Genomic DNA, 24346 nt, shown 5'->3' on the forward strand with positions numbered 1-24346 from the left:
GATGTTGTTGGAACCACCAATTTGTAGTGGGAGGGTCAGAAGCACAGGCTGAGGCTTACGCAGTGGGGAGCAGAGGGCGGTCGGATCTTGTGGAATCGGATACTGCCTCTGGGTGGAGAGTGTCAGAGTTGAGTTGAATTCTTGGATGGCAGCAGGGATTGCTTGGTGTTCTGTGTGTGGGGAAAACACCCCCCCACCCCCACGCTGGAATGTGGGGACACCTCTAAAAGTGTTGGTGTTAGCAGACTCCCCTCGCACTATATCCTTTTCATCTGGAAATTCAAATCTTGTGTTTTCTGATAAAGCTTTATTGAGTTACACTTTTTTTTTTTTTAAGATTTTATTTTTCAGCAATCTCCACACCCAAGGTGGGGCTGGAACTCACAACGCTGAGATCAAAAGTCACATGCTCTACCAACTGAGCCAGCCAGGCCCCCCATCTTTTAATTATAGCAGCCAAGTATGAATCATGTGTGCCTCAGTCTTCTGATCTGTGAAATGGGGATATAGTGTTGCTTTAATCTTTCAGGGATTTTCTGACAATGTAATGAAATAAGACTTTATTTTTTTTAAGATTTTATTTATTTATTTGACAGTGCACAAGCAGGGAGAGCAGCAGGCAGAGGGAGAGGGAGAGGCAAGCTCTCCACTGAGCATGGAGTCCGACACAGGCTTGATTCCAGGACCCAGGGATTATGACCCGAGCTGGAGGCAGACGCTTCACTGACTGAGCCAAGGGGACGGCCCCCCACTGGAACTTTTCATTCTACCTTCCATGTCTCTTCTTCCATTTTCCATCCCCTTGTCTCCTGTCAGTAACATACTGAGATCCACCTTCCAATCCATGGATTCTCCCGTTCTCTGTTTCTCATATGCCATTTGACTCTTCCTGTCAGCGTTTCGTTTCAATGACTATTTCATTTCTGTGTGTGTTTCATTCATTCCCACTAGAAGTTCTATTTGATTCTTTTCCAAACCAGCCTGGTCTTTTAATAATGGCTTGGTTTTTCTCATTTCTCATCCTTTCTTTTCTTTCTTTCTTTCTTTCTTTCTTTCTTTCTTTCTTTCTTTCTTTTTTTAATGTCTAGGCATTTAAATGTGTTCATTTTGTAGTTGTCAGTATTAGAGACCTTACGCTTTGTTAGAAAGAGACATTGTGATTTCAAAATTGACCAAAGGCTTTTTTTTTTTTAAAGATTTTATTTATTTATTTGACACAGAGAGAGAGACAGCCAACCAGAGAGGGAACACAAGCAGGGGGAGCAGGAAGAGGAAGAAGCAGGCCCCCAGCGGAGGAGCCTGATGTGGGGCTCGATCCCAGAACGCCGGGATCACGCCCTGAGCCAAAGACAGACGCTTAACGACTGAGCCACCCAGGCGCCCCGACCAAAGGCTTTCATTTGTCCTGAGACAGACCAGGTTTCCAGGTCTGCTGAGGAAAACAGAAACCTCTCCAGGTATTTCAAATACAGGGAGTTTATTAAAGGGAATAGGTTCTGCAAGTGCTGGAAGCCGGAAGAGCAACTCGTGATCCCCGAGGCAGAAGACCTATTGGTTACCAGAAGCCGCTCAAACCCCAGGGACTGTAGGCTCCAGAAGGAGTAGTGCCCTGCGGGGTAGGACTGTCCTCTGGAGACTGGGAGGGTGGGCATACCCCAGGCAGCTGTCACTCTGACTTCCAGGGGGGTGTGGCCTGTGGGGGCGGCCCCTCCCTCTGAGGGGACTGAGAATCTTCCTCCCATAGCCATGCAGCTCGCTGGTGCTGGAAGTGCCAGAAGTAGCTGGACGCTGGAGCCCGCGCTGCCCGTGGCTGCTGGCACGATGCACGTGGGAACGAGGGGGGTCCTTTTCTCCTCCTCCTGCCTCCTCATCTCCCGCGGGTGCCTCCCTGCCAGCCTTCTTAGCTGCCAACGGGGGTCACAGAATTGGGGGGTGGGCTTTATGCTAGAGAGACAGCAGCACGGCCTCACCAGAACAAGCAGAGGGAAGGGCTTGGCCTGAGGGCGTAAGAAAGAGGAAATGTTCCACGCTTAACAGACAAGGCCCCAGAGCAAACAGCAGCTAAATCATCTCACCTCCAGGCCTATTAAAATAATATGACTCTTAAAACATGTTTTGCAGGCTGTGGCGTAAAGGTATGCCACTCTGAGCAAACAGCTGTGGGAAATAAATCAGGATCGGTAAAATCCATTTCTTTTTTTTTTTTTATAATGTTAAATCGCTTTTTTTATTTTATTTTATTTTTTAAAGATTTTATTTATTTATTTGTCAGAGAGACAGAGAGCACAAGCAGGGGAGCGGCAGGCCGAGGGAGAAGAAGTAGGCTCCCTGCTGAGCAGAGAGCACGACATGGGGCTCGATCCCAGGACCCTGAGATCAAGACCCGATTGGAAGGCAGACTCTCAACCAACTGAGCCACTCAGGCGCCCCTGTTAAAGCACTGTTTAAAAAATATTTCTTTATTTAATTGGGGGGGGCACAGAGGGAGAGAGAGAATCTCAAACAGACTCCCTACGCTGAGTGGGGAGCCTGACTCGGCACTCGGTCTCATGATCTTGAGATCGTGACCTGAGACCCTGAGATCATGACCTGAGCTGAAATCGAGAGTCACCCGGGTGCCCCCCAAAATCAATTTCTTAATCCATGTGATGGTGACAAAGTCTAACTGGGATGGAACTTGGGCGTGGTGGGAATTAACTTGGAAGGTAGCAGGGCTCGTGTCCTGGGGCTGAATCTTCAACTCTCAAAACTGTTAACTTCAGCTTGTGGATGAGTGAAGCCTTACCTAGAAGGTTAAGAAAAATCACAAGTAAGAAGTATCAGGACTGTGAAGTCAAAATCTTGATCAGAATAGAGGTATTGAAGAAACATATTTACATCCAGGACATTGGCACCTTTTTAACCGGGTGAATGTAAAGAAGTTGATTTGCTGTCTGTTCTTGAGATATTTAAGGCATTTAGAAGAATCTGGTATATTTGACTTGCCAGAAAATATGCCCAGTGTGTATTACTGCCTGTCTTCTCTTCAAGGCACTTCACTCATTTAAGGGAATCTGAAATACCAGGCTTGTGGAAGTTCATTGATTTACATTTGCAATGTTCAAATGTTTGGAAAAAACTAAAATTGTGAAATGCACAGTTTGCTATTTTTAGCTGTGGAAGCCATCAGCTAATGTTTAGAGGCAAGTGGATTGCTTAAAAATTCATTAATCATTACCAAAGAAACAAATAGTTGTGAACATTTGTGTCCATCCATAAAAGCTTTTCTGACATTAGAAGACCTCACCACAGTCTTCTCAACAAATGATGCTGGGGAAACTGCATGCTGACATGCCAAAGAATGAAATTGGATCCTTACCTAATGCCACATGCAAAAATTAACTCAGATTAAATCAGCGACCTCAACGTAAAGACCCGAACTATACAGCGCATAGAAGAAAACACACGGTGGGGGGTGGGGGTCATGACGTTGGATCTGGCAATGATTTCCTGGATATTACAGCAAAAACACAGGCAACAAGAGTAATAATAGAAGAATGGGACTGTGTCCAAATTAGAAACCTTTGTGCATCAAAGGAGACAGTCAACAGAGTCAACCCATGTGATAAAAGAAAATATTTGCAAATCATATATCTGATTAGGGATTTATGTATACAGCTTTCTGTGATGTTCACTCACATTGATGTGTTTCCAGAATCAAATGCTAGTCTCTTCCAGAAATGCCCTCATCGACACACCCAGACATCATGTCTCACCATCTCTCTGGGGATCCCTCAGTCCAGTCAAGTTGACCCACACAATTAACCATGACAGGCCGCTCCTCAAAAGATGAAACATGGAGTTTCTTTTTTTTTTTTTTTTTTTTCAAAGATTTTATTTATTTACTTGACAGAGATAGAGACAGCTAGTGAGAGAGGGAACACAAGCAGGGGGAGTGGGAGAGGAAGAAGCAGGCTCATAGCAGAGGAGCCTGATGTGGGGCTCGATCCCATAACGCCGGGATCACGCCCTGAGCCGAAGGCAGACGCTCAACCGCTGTGCCACCCAGGAGCCCCGAAACATGGAGTTTCTATGTGATCTGGCAATACAATGCTCATTGGATCCTCCAAAGAATGAAACCAGGGTTTGGGAAGAGATATTCATACATATGTGTTCATCGCAGCCTTTTCCGCAACAGCCAAAAGGTGAAAGCAGCCCAAATGCTCCTCGATGGGTATGTGGAAAACAAAAATGTGGTCTGTCCCTACAACGGAATACTATTTAACCATGAAGGATATGTTGACACTTTCTACAACACTTTGGAAACATTATGCTGGGTGAAGTAAGACATTCACACACACACATACTCTATGATTCCACTGACATGTCTACAGTAGTAAAATTCATAGAAGCAGGAGGCAGATGGTGGTGGCCAGGGGCTGGGAGGAGGGGCGGATGGGAAGTTGTTTAAGGGGTACAGAGGTTGAAGTTTACAAGATGAAGAAGTCCTGGGGACTGGCTGCCCAGTCATGTGAATTCATTCAGTGCTACTAAACAGGAGACTTAAAAATGATTAAGATGGTAAATTTTATGTTGTGTATATTTGATCACAATTAAAAAAAACGATTTTAAACAACCATTTTTCTCTGAAAGCTTTACGATCTAATGTTGTTGCCGGGTTGGAGCGCCTGGCCGGCTCGGTTGGTGGAGCCTTTGACTCTTGATCTCTGCGTTGTGAGTTTGAGCCCCACGTCAGGTGTAGAGATGACTTAAAAATAAAATCTTAAAAAACGTAAAGTTATTGCAGGGTGGGACAGGGTGAGATAAGACTGCCTAGTCCTACTGTTCAGTGTCCTTGCTGGCTTGCCACCCGTGTGCCTAGTGCCCTCCTGTGTTTTGTGACTTTGCGTTATGAGCTCACTCAAGACTTCCTCTGTGAGATCTGAGTTGGGTGATGTCTCTCTAGAGAAGCTTTGCCTTTGCTTTGGCAGAAGACAGGAATATCACCAGCCCGACCGCTATGCCATTAATTTCTCAGCCTGTCAGCCCCTCAACCACCCAGCTTGATTTCCAGCCCATTCCATAGGAAATTGGTTGGGTGGTCACCCACTTTTCAATAGAGATTCATTTTTCCACCATCCAGAGCCCAAACAGAAATAGGAAGATCTCCTTGAAGTCTTCCTAGTGCCGGTTGGTGATTTTTTTGTTTGTTTGTTTTGATTTATTTTAAGTTTGGCTATTTATGTGTTTAAGTAATTTCTGCACCCAGTGTAGAGCTTGAACTCACAACTCTGAGGTCGACAGTCACGTGTCCTTCCCACTGAGCCAGCCAGGCACCCTGATGTTTTGTTTTCATTGTGGTGAGGCACACATAACAGCACGTTTGCCATTTTTTTTTTTAAAGATTTTTTATTTATTTATTCGACAGAGATAGAGACAGCCAGCGAGAGAGGGAACACAAGCAGGGGGAGTGGGAGAGAAAGAAGCAGGCTCATAGCAGAGGAGCCTGATGTGGGGCTCGATCCCATAATGCCGGGATCACCCCCTGAGCCGAAGGCAGACGCTTAACCGCTGTGCCACCCAGGCGCCCCCGCACGTTTGCCATTTTAACTATATGTGTACGGTTCGGTGGCATTAAGTGCCTTCACACTGGGGTGCAACCATCACCGCCATCCGTTCCCCCAGAACTTTTTTTTTTTTTAAGATTTTATTTTTTCATTTGCCAGAGAGAGGGAGAGAGAGCACAAGCAGGGAGAGGGGCGGGCAGAGGGAGAAGCAGACTCCCCACGGAGCCGGGAGCCTGATGCAGGGCTTGATCCTACCATCATGACTTGAACCAAAGGCAGACGCTTAACCGTCTGAGCCACCCAGGCGCCCCACCCCCAGCCCAGAGCTTTTTCATCTTCCCAGACTGAGACTCTGTGCCCATCAAACGGGCAATTCCACATCATCCCCCCTTCCCCCAGCTCTTGGCCACCACTCTACATCCTGTTTCCAGGAAGTTGCCTCTTCTAGGAGCCTCTAACCAGCCGATTCACCCCATATCTATCCTTTTGAGTCTGGCTTCTTTCACTCGACATCAGTGGCCTCAGGCTTCCCTTGCCGGCGCAGCCTGTGTCCCAAGTTCCTTCCTTTTTAAGGTCGAGTAATATTTTGTTGTAGGTAGGTAGGGATTTTATTTTATTTTTATTTTATTTTATTTTAAGATTATGTATTTATTTGAGAAAGAGCATGAGCAAGGAGATGGGGAGAGGGAGAAGCAGACTCCCCACCAAGCAGGGAGCCTGACACGGGGCTCGATCCCAGGACCCTGAGATCAGGACCTGAGCTGAAGGCAGCCGCTTCACCGACTGAGCCACCCAGGTGCCCCCTGGTTGGTGGGATTTTAAACACCAGGCTTTCACTGAAATTCTGGCCTCAGAGCTGCCCCTTTGTGCGCGCGCGCACACACACACACACACACACACACACACACACACCCATCACAGTGTCTGAAGGTTCCAGGAAGCTCCTTCCTGCTCAGCTCACATTCCACTCTGATTTCACCGTTTCTTGTGTTTGCCTCTTCTCTCCCTTTCTCTTTTCTTTCCTGTCACCTTCTCCTTTTCCTTCCTTCCTTCCTTCCTTCCTTCCTTCCTTCCTTCCTTCCTTCCCTCCCTCCCTCCCTCCTTCCCTCTTTCTCTCCTTTTCTTCTTTCTTCTTCTTTTGTGAGGGAGGAGATCTGGAAATTTCTGTCTTCTCATAAGCTCGTCTGTACCTTTAGAAGGATGTCTGGAAAGAGGCAAGATAATAATGGGGTCGCAGTGTGGATTTTTTTCCACGGGGGTAACTTTTACCTGATACAATGTTGAACTTACAGAAAAGTTTCAAGGCTCCCCGTTCTCACTGTTCCCGCCCCCTTTTGCCTTATCATCCGGTCGGTCGCTATCTCTCTGTATTATTATATATTTACCTTTCCAGAGGCATTTGAGAAAACACTGGAGGCACCATGCCCCTTTGTCCCTAAATCCTGCAGTGCGCCCTTGCTGAGAACAAGAACATTGTTTTTAATAACCACAATGTAATGATCCAAGTCAGAATATTTCACCCGGATCAATGACTACTATCTAATGCACGGAGCTCATTCAAATTTCATCAAGTGTCTTACTCACAACCAGGATATCACCTGACTGCTCAAAGGACTGAGCCTGGCGTCCTTTAACATGAACATTTCCTCCGTCTTCCTCTTCCTCCACCTTGACTTTTCTGAAGAGTCAAGGCCGGCTGTTTTTGGCAGAAGGTCTCCTGATTGGAAAATGTTTGAGGTCTCCTCACGGTTAGATTCAGGCTGGATGGCACAGTTTCTTAATCTTCCCACCCCACACCCCCCCACGTCCACCCCCAGCCTCATCCCCCCCCACCGAAACAACAACAGAGCAAATCCAGGTAGAGCGCCTAGGGGAGCAAAAACTCACAAACGACATCTTGCACAAAACCCAGCTGAACATGGAGCCCCACGGAGCCCCGAAATACACGTGAGTGGGGCGGAACCGGTCCTGGTACAGGAAGAAAAGGGAATTAGCAAGCCTGGAAATCCACCCCTCCGGCCCCCACCCCTAGAGGAGAGGTTGCCTTCACGGCTGAGGACTTGGTGAGAGCCATTAGGACAGCAACACTCAAATCTTGGGGGTGTGTGTGTGTATGTGTGTGTGTGTACAGGCTCGCAGGTCCAATGAGTATAGTAGGGGTTGTCAGGGGTGATAGGAAGGTTGGAAGATGCTGGGGTGGGGGTCTGTGTCCTCTGAGATCTCACAGTTCCTCAACAATCTCTCTGTCTTTTTTGAGTATGGAGACGGACGTGGGGCTTGAACTCTTGACCCCGAGATCAAGACCTGAGCTGAGATTCGGAGTCCACTGCTTAACCGACTGAGCCTCCCAGGCGCCCCCAGAATCTCTCATTGGGAAGGACAAAGCTCCATGCTTTAAAAGATGTTATTATTTAGGGGCGCCTGGGTGGCTCAGTTGTTAAGCGTCTGCCTTTGGCTCAGGGCGTGATCCCGGCGTTGTGAGATTGAGCCCCACGTCAGGCTCCTTCACTGGGAGCATGCTTCTTCCTCTCCCACTCCCCCTGCTTGTGTTCCCTCTCTCGCTGGCTGTCTCTCTCTGTCAAATACATAAATAAAATCTTAAAAAAAATAAATAATGTTATTATTGAGATAAAGTTGACATATAACATTGTATAAATTCAAGCCGCATAGCACGTTCATTGGATACGTTTACATACCGTAATATGATTGCCGTTACAGCAATAATGAGCACCTCTCTCCGGTTACATAATTATCCTTTCTTTTTAGTAGTTGGACTAAGCTCTATTTTTGTGAAAACTAATGGAAGGAGAACCCAGATTGATTTTGGCCGGAACTCTGGGAGTAAAGGAGAGAAAAGGTTCACATACTGGCGGGGGAGGAAACAGATCTGTCTACATTTTGGAGAGGTTGATATACTGAGAAGTTATATATATATTTTTTTCCAATTTTAAAGATTTTATTTTTAAGTAATCTCTACACCGGACATGGGGCTCGAACATGCAGCCCTGAGATCAAGAGTCACATGCTCTTCCTACTGAGCCAGCCAGACGCCCCAATGAGAAGTTTTATTTTTATTTATTTATTTTAAAGATTTTTTATCTATTTGGGAGAGAGAGTGTGAGTGAGAGAGAGAGAGAGAGAGCACACGAGCGGGGGCAGAAGGAGGGGGAGAAGCAGACTCCCCGCTGAGCAGGGAGCCCCGATGCAGGGCTCGATCCCAGGACCCTGGGACCATGACCTGAGCCAATGGCAGAGGCTTAACTGACTGAGCCACCCAGGTGCCCCAAGAGAGGTTGTATTTTTAAATATCGTCTGGAAAGAGCAAAGAGTGAACTTCAAGGACTCTGCACATCCCGCCCACACGTACTTACAGGTGAGCACGACCAGATGAGGGTAGGAAACTGCCAAGGTGTGTACTGAGTTCCATGACATCCCCCGGGAAATTCATGTTCCCCTGAAACCCGTGAACGTGGCCTTATTTGGAAATAGGGTCTTTGTAGATGTAATCAAATTAGGATGAGGTCATCCTGGATTAGACTAGGTCCTAAATCTGATATGACTGGTGTCCTTATAAGAGGGCAATTTAGACACAGACACACACAGACACTTGGGGGAAAGGCCATATAAAGATGGAGACAGAGATTGGAGTGACGTGTCTATTAGCCAAGGGATGCCAAAGATTGCCAGCAACCGCCAGAAGCTGGGAAGAAGCAAAGAAGGCTCCTCCCTGAGAACAAATCTCTGTTGTTTTAAGCCACTCAGTCTGTAGTGCCCTGTTATGGCAGCCTCGGGGAAAATGATATGCTCCCCATTCCACTGGGAATATTCTGGGGCCGGGAATATGCATTTCTAGCAAGTTCCCAGGCGGTGCTGAGGCTGCTGGCCTCCCTACAGCATCTCAAGCATAGAACACCAGGTTCCAGTCAGCCAAAGAGCCCACAAAGGGCACCCCAGCCCCTCGAGCTGACACTGAAGTCTAGAATCTCTACCAACAAATTCACCTACTGGGATCCCTTCCCAGACTGGCTCCCCAGGTCACTGCCAATTTCAAGGGCGAGGTCCCGCTGTTCTTTTGGTGCCCTTCGCAGCTCCTCACTGACCATACTTTGCACCTCACCTTCTGGAAGCTGCCAGAATTGAGTCTAGAAGCAGTGAGAGGTGACGGGGCAGATCTCGATGGAGATCTTTCCTGAGGCAGGGGGACCCCTCTGACAAAGAGCCTACATCTCTGGCGAAGTTACCCCCAGGGATGAAGCCGCTCTTTCCGGTGAGTTTTATGGCATCTCGGCTCTTGCTTCCGGTGACGCTTTCCCCCGCCTGAGCCAGCCTTGCGCCGTCAGAGTGGAAAACCGTCCTTCCGGAAGACGCAGACTGTCATCTCCTCTGGGCACTGGATCCCTCCTGTGACCTGCCAGGACCCACACTGGTAGCCTCCTTCCACTGAGATGTTTCTCTCATTCGAACGTGGGAATTAAAATGAAGGGCCCAGGACCACAGCTCTGGAGAGGCTGCAGTGGTCAGTCAGACACCCGGGTCCCAGAGGGCGCTGACCATGAACCCCGGGGAGGTCTCATCTGTAACTCCGTCCTCCTGTCTTTCCTAACCAGGAAGTAACCCGAGGAGCAGTGTGGAAATCTAGATTGCGGGAAGGAAGGGAGAACGGGCAGCTCACTCACTGGAACTGGAGTCTGTGACAGTCCTTACACTCCTGAGTCCTTAAGCACCTGGATGGATGCATTAGATCCTCAAGGGCTCTTCCTGAGAACCAGGACTCCCAGTCTCCTACAGTCCTTCCCTCAGACCAGAGTTCCACGATCCTCTTCCCCTGTTCTCCTGGGACCCAGGTGTCCAGATGGCCAGCTCTCTGATCCCTCAGGACCCAAGAGTCCCATCTGGCACCAATTATACCCCTAGGATCCAAGAGTCCCTGCCGCAGCCCTGAGGACCCAGATGTCATCCCATTCCTCATGCTAAGTGGACCCAGAAAACTACATCTCCCATGAGGCTGTAGGTCTGTGGTGTCATGGTTTAAATGGCCCCTGTTATTGAGGTCCCTCAGAAAAATAGTTCCACAACACAAGCATGAAGTTGGAGGGGGTGGGAGGTTAACAAGCCTTCTCCTATCAAAGGGCAAGGATAGTCCAGAGTCCCTGGGGACACCAAAGCAGAGCAGAAAACTGAGGCCCAGAGGGCGGCTGGGACCTTCCCACAGCCTCCTGGCAATGGGGGGGGCCGGGGTTCTTGGGGTCGATGGGAGACAAGGAAGTGGATCCCGTATCCTCCCTCAAACACTCACACAGGTTCACTCGGATCCTCCTCTCAGATTCTTTATTATCCCGAGTAAGAAAAATAAAAAAATAAATAAGATAAATAACCCAATAAATAAAGAGGAGACCCCATAATAAACAGCCCGTGGCTTCAGGAAGCGTAGCTGGGACTTCGGCCCTGTGAAGGCCCCACCATGCTCAGGGGGTCCGAGGAGCCCACGTCGGGAGGCTCGGGGCCCAGGATCCCTGGGGGGTCCGGGGGGACCGGAAGCAGGCCTGGCAGGGGCAGGAAGCGGGCAGGCCCCCGGGGCGCCGAGTCCCGGTATGGAGAGTTGTGGGCGGGCAGGCGAAGTGGGAGGCCGAGGGTCTCAGAGTGGTAGATGTTGTACCCATCCTCCAGGAGCAGTTCCCGGAAGCTGCAGGCTACGGGGTCGAAGCGGAGCTGAGGGGACGAGAAGAGAGATCAATGATAGGGGATTCCTGCACACCGTCCTGCTGCAGGACCCAGGCGTCCGGGCCCCGGCACCCGCCTCTCTCAGACCCAGGGGTCCGGGCCCCCAGCTCTCTCTTCTTTCAGACCACAGAGTGCTCTCCTCCAACAGGATACAGGAGTCCAGACACTCCTAGGGAGCTGGGGGAGCCCCTCCTCCCTCAGATCCAGAGTCCAGGGCCCCAGCCCTCTCCTCCGGGACACAAACAGAAGCAGGCTCCTCCTTCACCCCTGGGCCATCCTGCAAGGCCCACCTCCCCGTCCCCACTTCACAGAGAGGAATACTTCAGCCCAGGGACCAGTCGAGGCTCTCTGGGTCCAGACAGGGGAGTCTGGCTTTCACCCAGGGGTCATGGTCACTTTATAGGCCATGGGTCCTCAGAGCGACCCTGAGCCCAGCAGGAACGGGACATGTAGGAGCCCATGTGGCCACCAGGGGTTCGGAGTCACAAGACTCAGCCTCTCAGGCCACTCTGTCATTCACAGGCCTCGTGACTCGCAGCTGGCCTGTCCCTGTGTAAGCCTCAGTTTCCTCGTCTTGTAAACATTGACAAGGTCAGCTCGCAAATGCAGGGGTGCTGGCCTGATGGGGGCACGTGGAGAGCACAGGACCAAGCCTGGCCCAGGCCACAGGTGCCAGACGTGGTACCCCAGATGGGCGAAGATGACAGGAGGAAGGGTGGGGCATAAGGAGGGGGACCCCGGAAACTCACCGATCCGTACAGTGTCCCATCTGGGCCCTGGCACAGGAACCTAGATGTTTTCACTCCCAGGATTTGAATGACCCCCGGTTTCAGGGCTTTCAGCTCCAAGAGACCTGAGGGGAGAAAGTGGCCGGGGACTCAGAGGGCCTCTGCCCAGGCCCCTCTCTCTTAGACCGGGGAGTCCAGGCCCCCAAGCCCTCCTCCCTCAGACCCAGGACTGCCATGCCTCAGTTTTCTCCTTCCTCAGACCCAGGGGTCCAGGCCTCCGGCCCCTCCTCCCTCAGACCAGGCCCTGGTCTACACACTCACTTTCTGGGCTCCGGCTGGCAGCCCCCACCACTGTGCCATCAGCCCTGATCGCTAGGTGGGCCTCTGTCTCCTGGGCATCGTCCGTGTAGAGGTACCGCTGTCGAACTTGGCCTCCGAATTGGAGGAGGGGGCTGGAGTCAGGGATAGGGTGTGCCTGGCAAGCTTCCAGCAAAAGGACAGCCAGCACAGGGACCCACAGCCCCAGCTGCTCGGACCTGGCCTCGTCCCAGCCCATCAATGGCTCACGTCCTCAGGCGAGATCTGGGGTCTGGGGTTTGACGAGCGCAATGGTATAGATTGTTTCAGAGTGGCTGTCTGGGTGACCAGATCCACGGACCGCTGCTTAGCCTGAACGCCTGGGTCCTCTTGCACGTGGATTCCCAGCTGAACAGAATACGCAGATCTCTTCGAACGGATGCAGGAGCTCCAAAATTTATATCCAGACAGACCCGCCCAATCACCTTCCCCACACCTGACCCATGCTATTTGACCCACTTGGCAGGAGCTAGGATTCCACGGTGGCCAGATCAGGCTGAACGGATGATGCAATCAGGGGGTCCTTCCAGACTCCTGAGTCTGAGGAATCACGGGGACAGGGGTCTGATAAACTGAGACCTGGGTGACAGGGGCTGGGGCCAGGACCCCTAGAGTCTGAGGGAGGGGAGGGCTGGGGGCGTGCCTAGAAATCTGCCTCCTTGGCTGACAGTGCAGACTGTGTCCCGTAACGGGAATTTCTGCATGCCACCTGAATTTCTAGGTTTCTGGGGGTCACGGGCTGATGTTCCTTGATCATCAGGAAGGCAGTGAATGCCACATGACCGAGGGATCCCCTGCAGGGAGAGGCATCCTGACCTCAACCTCACCAACCCCAGCCCAGACGCTCCACTCCACCCGCACCAAGCGTCCCAGCCTCTCTCTCCTCCCTGATGCAATCCTGGTATTTCTTTCACCAGAGAAGCTACCCCAGGCCCAGAAAGGTGCTTTCAAAGTAGCTTGGGGCAGGGGGGAGGGCGAGAGTCTCTGACTCAGGGCTGGTAGCCAAGCTGGGCTCTCATTTCCGGAGGGGGAAATGAGAGGCAAGAGCCCAAAGGGAATGAGGGGGTGGGTAGGTTCCTGGAAACTAAAGGTACAGAGGCTGGCCACCTGGGTCAGCGCGAGGAGGGCACTGGAGGCCTGAACTTCTCCCACGGAGGAGGGGGCTGGGGTTGGAAGTTCGGGGTCTGAGGAAGGAGAGGCCTGGGGTCCTGGACCCCTGGGTCTGGAGACGTTTATGTCAAATCTCTGGAGAGTGACGTAGGCTTCCTGGGTTTGATTTATGGCATGACCACCATCACCCTGCTCCGGACGGGGTGGGGTAGGGGTGGCTGTGGGCAGGGCCACCCTGACGATGGTTCCAACTTCAGGTGTGCAGCAGAGCCAAGCCTTTGAACCCCAACCTGGGGCCCCAGCCTCGGCGGCGGGAGGCTGGGAAGAGAAACTGGCTTCCACTCCCGCCTGTTCCTTCCCGTGCTCGGGGGAGAGGCTGCCTCCGGGAGGTGCCGGGCTAGAAAGGAGCTGTCATGCGCGGGGTCCTCCACTCCCTCCGTAGGAGAGGCTGGGGGCCGCGACTCTGCAATTTGCAGGCGCACGGTGCGAACCTGGGAGATCAGCGGCCCTCGGTGTGCGCGGGGACACCTACGGGCCGGAGGCTCCCACGTCTGGGACCCTGAGAGCTGGAAGACGTTTTCCATCCTCTCCAGGAGCAGCCTGGCGAACAGGTTCTTCACCCCCACCCGGAGGGCGAGGCGGAGGGCGGAGAATCTTCCTCCCCGCCCGGGCCTGGTGTCCAGGGGCCGTCCCTAGCGGCCGGGGCGTGGCCGGACTCCGCGCATCCAGGTACCCAGGGCAGACTGTGAGCCCCGGCGCCGGGGAAGGAGGAGAAGTCGATGGACCCGAACACCTGGGTCCAGCATTGCGTTTGGGCGCTAGAAGTCCACGTCCACCGAAGGATGCGGCTGCTGGAGGCCAGGTAGGCCGGCCCTGGAGAGCCCTGTGGCTGGCCGAGGCCGACGAGGAGGGGCCTGGGCGTAGGTCCCCGGGTCTGGGGAGGGCAGGGGGCGGGGGCTCCCACCCTAGCCTGGGGCGCCAGGACGGGGGCGGGGCTCCGCCCTGGACCTACCTGCCTAGCCCGGGAGGGGCGGAGGCTGCGAGCCTCGGAACCGCGCCCATCTCCTTCCTCTCCTCCCCGAGCCCTTGGAGCCAGTCGGGGGAAGAGGCATGGAGGGGAGGGCTGTCGAGCCTTGGGACCTGGAGTTCGGGGTTCCGGGGGCGGCCGGATGTGGGCTGCACTTGCGGACGGCGCGCTCCAGCCTCGCCAAGCCGACTGCGGATCCTCAGTCCGCCAGGAGCTCAGGTGAGTGGGACTTGCAGATGCCTGGGACCCAGGAACCGGGGCCTTCAGTCCGGGGAGGCGCACCCCCAACCTCTCGCCCCTTAGGACCCCGGGAGTGTCCACCCCACCCGAAACTCCTGCTCTTCCAGGAACCAAGATCCCTCATCCAGTCTGGGCCTCCAGCCTCTCTTGTTCTGCTTGGCCTTTCCCCTCCATGGTGGAGGCTGCCCACCTCCTCCCCACCCACCGCCCCCCAGGTACACCTGAGAAAGGAGTTGGTGGAAATTTGCCCAACTTCAGTGGGCCTTAGGGGCCTGGGGAGCCAGATTCCAAGATGGAGAGATGAGACGCTGGGTGCTAGACCATTGCTATTCTGGAAAGCACAATTTCCCATCCCCATCCCCTGAAATTCCAAGCTCCCCCCCCCGCCCCCGCTTCTCCTCCATCAGATCCAGGTCCCTGATCCCCCTTCCCTCGGACCCAGGAATCTGAATTCTTAGTATCCTCCTCCCATCCAGCCTCCACTCCCTGACATTCGTCCTTGGGCTCTGAGCGCCTGCTAACTCACCTTTCCCCCCGTGCAGGCATGTGGGCCCCCAGCCGACGGCAGCTCTGTCTGACCTTCCTGCTAGTCTGTGTTCTTTCAGCCGTCTTCCTCCTCCACATCCAACAAGACCTCTTTCACAGTGCCCTAGACCTGACCACCCTGTGTCCAGACCGCCGCCTCCTGTCACCCCCCGTGGCCATCTTCTGCCTCTCGGGCACGCCGGTGGCCACCAACACCTCTTCCTTTCCCTGTCTCAAGCCCCCTGCCTCCCTCTCAGGAATCTGGACTATCCACCCAGATGGCCGCTTCGGTAACCAGATGGGGCAGTACGCCACCCTGCTGGCCCTGGCCCAGCTCAACGGTCGCCAGGCGTTCATCCTGCCCGCCATGCACGCCACCCTGGCCCCCATGTTCCGCATCACCCTGCCGGTGCTGGCCCCCGAGGTGGACGGCCGCATGCCGTGGCGGGAGCTGCAGCTGCATGACTGGATGTCGGAGGACTACGCCCACTTGGAGGACGCCTTTCTGAAGCTCACGGGCTTCCCCTGCTCCTGGACCTTCTTCCACCACCTCCGCGCCCAGATCCGCCGGGAGTTCACCTTGCATGAGCACCTGCAGCAGGAGGCCCAGGGTCTACTGAGCCAGCTCCGCCTGGGCCACACGGGGGACCACCCTCGCACCTTTGTGGGCGTGCACGTGCGCCGGGGAGACTACCTGCAAGTCATGCCCCATCGCTGGAAGGGTGTGGTGGGCGATCGCGCTTATCTCCAGCAGGCTATGGACTGGTTCCGGGCCCGGCACGAAGCCCCCGTCTTTGTGGTGGTCAGCAACGGCATGGCCTGGTGTAGGGAGAACATTGACGCCTCTCGGGGGGATGTGATCTTTGCTGGCGACGGGCAGGAGGGTTCACCAGGGAAGGACTTCGCGCTGCTTATGCAGTGTAACCACACCATCATGACCATTGGGACCTTTGGCTTCTGGGCCGCCTACCTGGCTGGTGGAGACACTGTCTACCTGGCCAACTTCACCCTGCCTGACTCCAACTTCCTTAAGATCTTTAAGCCCGAGGCCGCCTTCCTGCCCAAGTGGGTGGGCATTAATGCGGACTTGTCTGCACTCCAGTAGCTGGCGGGGCCTTGAGCAGCAGGGAGACTTTCTGGAATCTCTCATCAGTCTGGGACCAGCATTTATGCATCTCCAGAGGCCTGGCAACTTCTGGAGAAGCTTGTGGTGGTAGTCCTGCAGCAGGCGGACCCCCATTTCTAGAGGAATTCTAGCTGGCTAGACCTGGAGAGAAAGGAGGGCTTTCCGTAGCTGTCGGATATTCTAGAACCAGCAGAAGATCTTTTCCTGTTGGTTGGCAATGCCCAGAGAGGTTCATGTCAGTTCTAGAAGGCAATGCCTACCTGCTCTTCCCAGCCCGTATCCAGAGTACTTCTAGATGGCTGCACCCCAAGAACGGGCAACTCCCCCTTCTAATGTTGCCCCTCGTCTTTTCTAGAAGAGAGGTTCAGTCCTCAGGATGGAAGGAATTTGTGGGTATTCTAGAGCAAGCACGCACCAACTCCTCTTCTGTGTTTCGGGAGTCGTTCTAGAGAGGGTCAGTTTTAGTGCCTGTGAAGAATCCTGCAGGGCTTTTCCAAAGGGGATGGGGTTCTGGAATTCCACGAGCATCTCAGGAAGGTACAATCCGAAGCTCAATGCCTCAGCCACTTCCAGAAAGATTGGTGGGAGACAAACTATCTGTAGCTGTGAGCAGCCCTGAAATCTGTCCGCCCTCTCAGCCCCTGAAAAAAAAAAAAGACCAAGACTCAATTTGAGCAGATGGGCGAAAACATGGGAGGTGGGGGAGGTGCGGAAGTGCAGCACCTTCTGGAGCAAAGTTTTCCAGAAATGTAGGAGCACTTTTTTTTTTCTTAGCTCAAAAACTGCCAAAGACAAGCACCCCACAAGGTGGCTCTGAGTTAAGGTCGCCTTGCCCAATTACGGAAGTTTCCGCCTTCCGCCTCTGCCGTTGGGCTGCGGTGGGGTGGGGGGGGGGATGGGATCAATTTTCTGGAGTTCAGCCAGCATGAATGTTTCTTTGGGCTTGCAGAAAGCGGCTGGCATTGTGTCCTTTGCCAGCCCGGGTCTGCCCCCTCCCCTCCCCGATTTCACAGAACCACTAAATCTGGCTTCTGGTGTGAAAGGATCTGAGGGTATCCAGACCCCAGGCTGTCCTCAAACCCAAACAGAAAGGACCACAGGGTCTGGTCAAGGAGGATGGGATTCTGGACTCAGATTTCAGGAACGCCTTGAGGCTTTTTGAAGGGGGTGAAGGTGGCTAGCTAGCTTTATTACAGACAACTCTGATCGCATCTCCTGTCCAGAAGAATGCAGACCCCCTTTTCAGTCTTCTCAGGGAGTTTTGAGGGATCATTCCCTATTCAGCTGCCACAGGTCGGGGAGAGGGAGGTATGAATTAAAAGTCCACATCACCAGCTCCTGTCTCTGCAGGATTTTTGGATTCCTCTGTGTGTGTGTGAGTGTGAGGAAAGGTTTGGAACCCCCAGGGACTCTTATTCGTGTCTAGGGGTATTGTCCTGCTCAGATCTGGCAGCCTCTTGTTCTCAGAGTTGTGTGAGTCGTGCTGCCTGTTTTTTCTGGTGGCCTGTTTAAATGATGCAGAAAAGGAGACCTGTAGAGCCCCAGTTTCTCAGTATTGGCTCTAGGCTTCTTTCCTCTGGAACCTTGGCATCAATCCCCTCTGGGCTGGGGAGAGAAGGTGGAGGAGGGAATGAGCCAAATGTGTAACTCTGGAACTGCATTTCCCATATAGCGATCAGGCTGGCCAGGGAGAGGCCACAGGGCCTCCTGGGAGTCGTAGTCCTAGGGCTAGAAAGGGCCACTCCCCTCATCTTCGTGGCTCGACCCCAGGTTTCCAAAAGGCCTCGTGCACCCGGCCGGAAGCCTGGGTCTGGGGGCTCGGGAACGGGCGGAAGATGGCCAGAAGCCCTCTCCTTGGCTTTAGAAGCCGGAGGGGACAAGATACTTTCCTTTCGGCAGACGCTGGTAAAATTCTACTCGGGAAAGACCGCCGCCTCTGTGATATCATGGAACGGTAGGCGGAGTCTCCCTTTGTTGCGGTCGGATCAGACTCAGCGTTGGGCTTGTGGGCGGGGCCGAGAAAACTCCCAGGGAGTATCTTTTGGGGAGTTGGCGCCCCACGTGGGAAGCTAGAAAGTGGAAGCTGTGGGAATTCCTCGGAGACCGGGGCGAACGGTGACCGTGACTCCAGTCAAAAAGCTCTCCATATCACGCGACCGACCTCACTCTGGCCCCCGACAAAATCCTTAATTTTAGTCGTGGGAAAATAGTGGAGTGGTAGGACGTGGCCTGCTCATCCTCTCCAAAAGCCCTCAGCCTGGATTCGGCTCTTCAGCGGACCCTAGTATTTTAGGGTACAACATTCAAGGTCAAGGTCGGGCAGCGGCTGTTTAGGGCGCATCGGGTCTCCGGACTCCTCGGTTTCCTAACCGAGAAGTGTGCGCCCTGCAAATTGGGGGTCTTGGTCTCGGGGAAGGGCTTCTCTCCACTTAGCGTGAACGTTTGGGGTGAAAGGACCCTCCCCGGGGTTCTGCGCGGACTGAGCGCTCCGGCCGCAATGGGTCCGCAACTAGCCCTCCTGATGGCGGCGCTGGCCGGGTGCCTGCTTCCTGCCGGGGGCTGTCTCATATGTGCTACAAGGGTCACAGAGGCGCTAAAATTCTTGGAGCTGGATTACCTGCCTGGCCACCTGGCGCTCGAGCGTCGCCAAAGCTTGATGCAAAGGATAAAACAAGCCGTGGTGGATTTCAAGGAACTGCCAATTGACGAGGATTCCTATATGGGGGTTGTCGGTGAGGGCAGGGAAGAGCGTGGAAATCCTGAGTCCTGGGAGAGGAGGGGTCTGTGGCTAGGATTGCTGGGTGCGGGGCCCGGGGTGGGGGAGGGGGAAAGGGAGGGCAGGGCTGAAGGCAGAGTCTACTGGGTTGGGACTGGAGAAGGCTGGATTGCAGATTCTGGGCCTTACCCAAGCACTGTGTTCCCCACCCCTTAGCCTGTAATTGTGTGTAAAACAACAAAACACTACAATTTCCAGAAGGCAACGGGCGGACTAGCCGTTTACCAGCCCTCTCCTTACCCAGTAGCCTCATGGGTATTGTAGTTTCTAAGGCCAGGTGAGCCAAAAAGGCAGTAAGGCTTGGAAGCTGGAGTTCTGTCTCCCCCTCCCCGCATCCCCACCTCGCACCCCTCCAGATGAGCCAACACTGGAAAAGGCAGCCTGGAGTTTTGTGAAGGATCTGACCCGTATCACGGAGAGCAATGTAAGAGGTAAATGCACAGAGGGGCCAGGGGAGGGGCTCCAGAATCTTCCAGAGAACTGATGGTTGTTGACAACTGGTCTGGTAGTGGCTCTGGAGCCAAACTGCCTAGGTCCCAATTCCGGCTCTGTCATCTCCTAGCCGTGTGGCCTTGAGTGAGGGATTTCGCAGCTTTGTCGTTTCTAAAACGAAGATGCAAACAGTGCCTTCATGCCAGCTATCCCTTAGCTCAGTGGCCAGCATTATGTTAAGTGGTCATTCAGTTTCATTGTCCCTCCCTGAGTCCCTCCCAGAGTGGACTGCCAGGCTTTTCCAACAGAAGACAACTTCCTGTACGTCACTCTTGGGGTGGGTGGGAGAGAGGGGAAGCACTCTGTGTCCCCCTGCTCCTTCCCAGGTGAGCTGCTCGTGAAGGAGCTGTACTGGATGTTGCACCTGCAGAAGGATATCTTTGCCCGCTTTGCAGCTCAGTTCCAAAAAGAGGGTGAGGGAAGATGGGAGTCCGTCAGGGACCACAGTCCCTTTCTCCAACGGTCCCAGGGCCCCTGTCCCCAGCCCCCTGCTTCTCCAAGTCCAGCCCCTCAGCTCTCCCAACTCCATCCTCCCTTGGACCCAGGGATCCAGGCACCTGGGTCCTTTCTCCCTCCCACCCTCTTCCCTTGCCCCTTCTCATCTCCTTTAACTTCTACAACTGATGATAATTTTTTCTTTCTTTCTTCTGAGGCAGCTTTTTGTCCCAACAAATGTGGTGAGTCCGGATTATGGGAGCTGGTCCTCTATCCCTCATGGTCGCCCCGTTCATACTTAGCCGTCTCCTCCCCCTTTGGGTCTGGGTGTTTCTTCATTCTCCACGTCTGAGAGGTTCCACATTCCTTCTGCACTGCGGACTTACTGGGGGGCGCCTCATATTCTGTTTGCACTCTTAACGGAGCCTGGTTCCACCCCTCTCCCTTCGGGGCTGTCTTCTACCCCCGCCCCTCGGGCTGACCTCCAAGGGATTGGGCACCAGACCCCGCCCCAGCCCTTGGACCTGCCCTCTCCTTTTATAGCTTCGCCTCTCGGGGCGAATACAGCGTTGATCCTGCCCCTTCAGGTACGATGTTGCAGAGTCTGATCTGGTGCAATACCTGCCAGAAGCAGGTCCACACCTGTCGAAAGAGCTCTGATTGCGGGGGTGAGAGAGCTGGGGCCCGCGGGAGGGGGTCGGCGCAAGAGGGGCGGGGCTAGAGGAGAGACTGAATCTAGAGTGGGCGGAGCCTGGAGCCGGCGGACGAGAAAAGGCGGGGCCGAGACCAAGGGCGGGGGGGAGTTGAGGGAGGGCCCAGAACTTTGAAGCAGCAGCCCACCGAAACCCCTTATCCCCAGTGCGCGAAATCACGGTCCACGAAATGGAAGACTTGAGGCTGAACTGTGAGCTCAGCTGGCATCGACTCTCTCAAGGCCTGGCCAGTTACAACTTTTTCAGGGTGGGGCCCTCTAAGTCCTGTAACCCTTGAATCCCAAGTCCATTAGGCTTGTGTGAGCCCCCTGATCCCTGTATCCACAGGTTTGCACCCACAATTCCTATGACCTACCAGGTTTGGCTTCTACTGATCCCCGGGGACCCCATGTCCTGACCGTTATACCCTGGATTCCCATCTCCCCCACTGAGGCCCCGTGATGATCTCACCCCTGTACAACCCCAAACCCTGAATTCCCCAGGCCTCTGTGACCCCTTGAGCTTGGGTCTAGGTTTGGGGGACAAAGTCTGAGACCTTGCTGTACACGGGGAATGATCACACCCTGACCAAGCCCGCGGTGACTGCAGAGGATGCCGGTGTCTACCGCTGCAGTTTGGACACTGTGAGCTCCGGCCCAGCCACGATCATCCATTATCACGTCAGAGGTTAGTGCTGGGGAGTTGACAGTAGCGTGGGATTCCGGGTCCTGGGGGTGGAGGCAGTCAGTTTCAGGGGCGTGGTCTGCGGGGCTTAACTTCCTGTTGGGGTGTGGTTTCAGGCCACGAGGGTGTGGCTTCGTGCCCTGGGTGTGGCCCTCCCACCACAATGGCAGGGCTTCACGCACTTAGCGGCGTGATTCTCTCCTGCAAGGCCTGGGTCTTGGGGCGGGCTGGAGTGGAGCGGGCTTGCATGGGCCAGGGCGGGACCTTCGTGTCCTCCCAGGACTGCTCCTTCCCTCTCCTCTGTCAGTGTTGCCCAGAAAGCCCTTTCAAGATATACCGTCAGCTGGGGAGGCCTCAGGCGTTCATCCTACACCGACACAGTGTCCGAAGTCCGAGAACGTGCTGAGAGGCCGTCTGATAGCACTGCTCATCTGGGGCTCTGTGGTGCTGATAATCGGCTTTGCGACCGCGTGAGCCGCCCACTGAAGAAGGCAGGGCTTGGAGCAAGGGGCGGGATTTCCAACTTCTAGTGCAGGAGGGGGTCTGGGAGCTAGGGAAATACTGAGAGCTGTACTTCCGTTGGGGATGGGGCTTAGAAAACAGGGTGGGGCTTACCTAGGTGGGCTAAGCTTGGGTCACTGCTAGAATTAGATCGAATATAGGGAGGCTGGGAGGGGTGTCCCTCAGTTAGGACCTGATCTGGTTCCGCTATTGGCACCCCACCCTCCCCCAGGATACTTTGCTTTCGACCTGAGAAAGTGATCAATTCCATCAAGTCCTGGTTTAACAAGAACGAGCCTGCCAAGGAGCCTGTCCAGGAGCCCGCCAAGGAGCCCGCCAAGCCTCCCCATGTTCCAAAGGAAAAAGCCACACGATCAGGGCTCAAATAAAGATTTATCTGGTTGTCTAAATATCTGATTCATTCCTCCGGTCTGATCCTAACTTTTGGTTTCCCCAGAGGAGAGGTCTGGGTCTGGGGATGGTCTCCTGTCTGAGAGCATGGGCCAGGAAAACGGCTCCCGGAGTCCTGGAAGGACCCACCCGGCTGAGACGTAATTCCAGAATCAAGGAGCAGGGAAAGGCCAGCCCTACCCAGATCTCCTCCCCCAGGCCCAGTCCCCTCACAGGACGCCCCCTCCCCGCTCTTCCTGCTGGGTTTCCTCTCGCCTTTTCCTGTCCCCCACCCAGTGCTGGGAGCTGGGGCAGAGGCAAAGGCTGAACAGGAGCAGCAGGGTCAGGAACCAACCAGGGCCAACGGAGCCAGGGCCCCGGGGTGCTGCTGGGACCTGAAGCAGGGTAAGAGCCAGGGACCCAGGAGTCCAGACCCCTCCTCCTTTAGACCCCGGAGCCAGTCCCCAGCCTCCTCCCACCCCAGCACCCAGGAGCCTAGGCTCCCATCCTTCTCCTCCACTCGGACTCAGGAGTCTGAGACCCTGCCCCCCTCTCTGACCGAGGAGTCCAAGTAGCCCTCCATCCCAGCCCTGCTGCTCTGGGCCTCAGGAGCTGGGGTCTTACCCACCCTTCCTTAGGGCCATGCTATCTGGTGAACGGAAGGAGGGCGGAAGCCCCCGCTTCGGGAAACTCCATCTCCCCGTGGGCCTGTGGATCAATTCTCCCAGGAAGCAGCTGGCCAAGCTGGGGCGGCGCTGGCCCAGCGCTGCCTCTGTTAAGTGAGTGCCCACCCCCTTGAGACTCCTGCTTTTGCCCCATCTGCTTCCCATTTGCCCCCATTTATGACCCAGTCTCTGCACTGGGTAATGCCAGGGGCCCCAAGGATTGGCTTCCAGTTCCTGTCCTGAATGGGCAAGTGAGCTGGCAGGCAGGAGGAGACAGTGGGCCACAATGCTCTCAGGCCCAGTGTGGGGAGTGCTGGGTCTGGAGATGGGGTTAGGCTGGATGGACACGGGGATGGGGACACAGAGGCAGGGGTTTGATTCACCTTCCTTCCTCCCCTCCCTGCTTGCTTCTTGGAATTTCCTTCTGGGGTACTCACCTTTATTTATGTATTTATCTCTCTCTCTCTGCCTCTGGCCTCTGCCCAACCCCATCTCTGTCGCCGCCCCCCCCCATCTCTTGCCCTTCTGTGGGTCTCTGTCTCCTGTCTCCCTCTTTCTCTGGGCCTCCGTCCCTCTCTTTCTCTGGGTTTCTGTTGCCCTTTCTCTCTGGTTCTCTGTCCCCTCTCAATGGGTCTCTGTCACTCTCCGGGTCTCGGTCCCCCCATCCCGTCCTCCCTGGGTCTCTGTCCCCTCCATTTGGGTCTCTGCTCACCTCCCTCCTTCTCTACCATCTACTCCTTTCTCTGCCTGTCTTTCTGGGTCTTTCTCCCTCCTCTCCATTCCCCGGCGGGCTCCCAGGTCTTCTTCTTCGGACACGGGGAGCCGCAGCAGCGAGCCGCTGCCCCCGCCGCCGCCGCACGTGGAGTTGCGGCGAGTGGGCGCGGTCAAGGCGGCCGGGGGAGCCTCGGGGAGTCGCGCCAAGCGCATCTCCCAGCTCTTTCGGGGCTCCGGGACCGGGGCCACGGGGTCCGGCGGCGCGGGAGGCCCCGGGACTCCGGGGGGCGCCCAGCGCTGGGCCAGCGAGAAGAAGCTGCCAGAGCTGGCAGCGGGCGTGGCCCCCGAGCCCCCGCTGGCCACGCGCGCCACCGCGCCCCCGGGGGTCCTCAAGATCTTTGGCGCCGGGCTGGCGTCGGGCGCCAACTACAAGAGCGTGCTGGCCACTGCGCGCTCCACGGCACGCGAGCTGGTGGCCGAGGCGCTGGAGCGCTACGGGCTGGCGGGCAGCCCCGGCGGCGGCCCGGGCGAGAGCAGCTGCGTGGACGCCTTCGCGCTGTGCGACGCTGGGCCGGCCAGCGGCGGGCGGCTTGGGCAGCGGCGAGTGGCGGGCGGAG

At 54.8% G+C, this 24346-nt stretch overlaps 4 protein-coding genes across 8 annotated transcripts in view; 3 read left to right on the forward strand and 1 right to left on the reverse strand.

Annotated features, from left to right (window-relative positions):
* Positions 1–10934: 10934 nt before the first annotated feature.
* FGF21 (fibroblast growth factor 21) lies at positions 10935–13282 on the reverse strand. Its single transcript, XM_034637944.1, has 3 exons — positions 12317–13282; positions 12017–12120; positions 10935–11255 (listed from the first exon to the last, which is right to left on the reverse strand). The coding sequence occupies exons 1-3, from the start codon at positions 12549–12551 to the stop codon at positions 10965–10967; spliced, it is 630 nt and encodes a 209-aa protein (XP_034493835.1). The 5' UTR covers positions 12552–13282; the 3' UTR covers positions 10935–10964.
* A 38-nt stretch (positions 13283–13320) lies between these two features.
* On the forward strand, positions 13321–17036 carry FUT1 (fucosyltransferase 1 (H blood group)). Of its 4 annotated transcripts, XM_019798227.2 has the most exons (4): positions 13321–13945; positions 14056–14324; positions 14546–14708; positions 15512–17036. In XM_019798227.2, exons 1-4 carry the CDS (start codon positions 13876–13878, stop codon positions 16357–16359), a joined length of 1350 nt encoding a protein of 449 aa, XP_019653786.2. In that variant the 5' UTR covers positions 13321–13875; the 3' UTR covers positions 16360–17036. The 4 variants fall into 4 exon arrangements, with proteins under 4 accessions (XP_019653786.2, XP_034493830.1, XP_034493832.1 ...); XM_034637939.1 differs by having other exon boundaries at positions 14056–14708; positions 15493–17036; XM_034637941.1 differs by lacking the exon at positions 15512–17036 and adding an exon at positions 14837–15265 and having other exon boundaries at positions 14056–14708.
* Positions 16742–22370, forward strand: IZUMO1 (izumo sperm-egg fusion 1). Of its 2 annotated transcripts, XM_034637943.1 has the most exons (10): positions 16742–16834; positions 18280–18334; positions 19513–19587; positions 19975–20061; positions 20305–20325; positions 20671–20751; positions 20943–21043; positions 21309–21462; positions 21767–21929; positions 22193–22370. In XM_034637943.1, exons 1-10 carry the CDS (start codon positions 16757–16759, stop codon positions 22347–22349), a joined length of 972 nt encoding a protein of 323 aa, XP_034493834.1. In that variant the 5' UTR covers positions 16742–16756; the 3' UTR covers positions 22350–22370. The 2 variants fall into 2 exon arrangements, with proteins under 2 accessions (XP_034493834.1, XP_011221545.2); XM_011223243.3 differs by lacking the exons at positions 16742–16834; positions 18280–18334 and adding an exon at positions 18844–19112.
* Positions 22371–22624: 254 nt separating this feature from the next.
* Positions 22625–24346, forward strand: part of RASIP1 (Ras interacting protein 1) — a 12155-nt gene continuing 10433 nt past the window's right edge. The window contains 4 exon segments of the mRNA XM_034638982.1: positions 22625–22755; positions 22989–23129; positions 23814–24293; positions 24295–24340. Coding sequence (XP_034494873.1) covers positions 22993–23129; positions 23814–24293; positions 24295–24340 — 663 coding nt within the window. The 5' untranslated portion in view covers positions 22625–22755; positions 22989–22992.

This window comes from Ailuropoda melanoleuca, chromosome 12 (genome assembly GCF_002007445.2).
Source record: "Ailuropoda melanoleuca isolate Jingjing chromosome 12, ASM200744v2, whole genome shotgun sequence".
In the NCBI taxonomy this organism is placed as follows: Eukaryota; Metazoa; Chordata; class Mammalia; order Carnivora; family Ursidae; genus Ailuropoda; species Ailuropoda melanoleuca.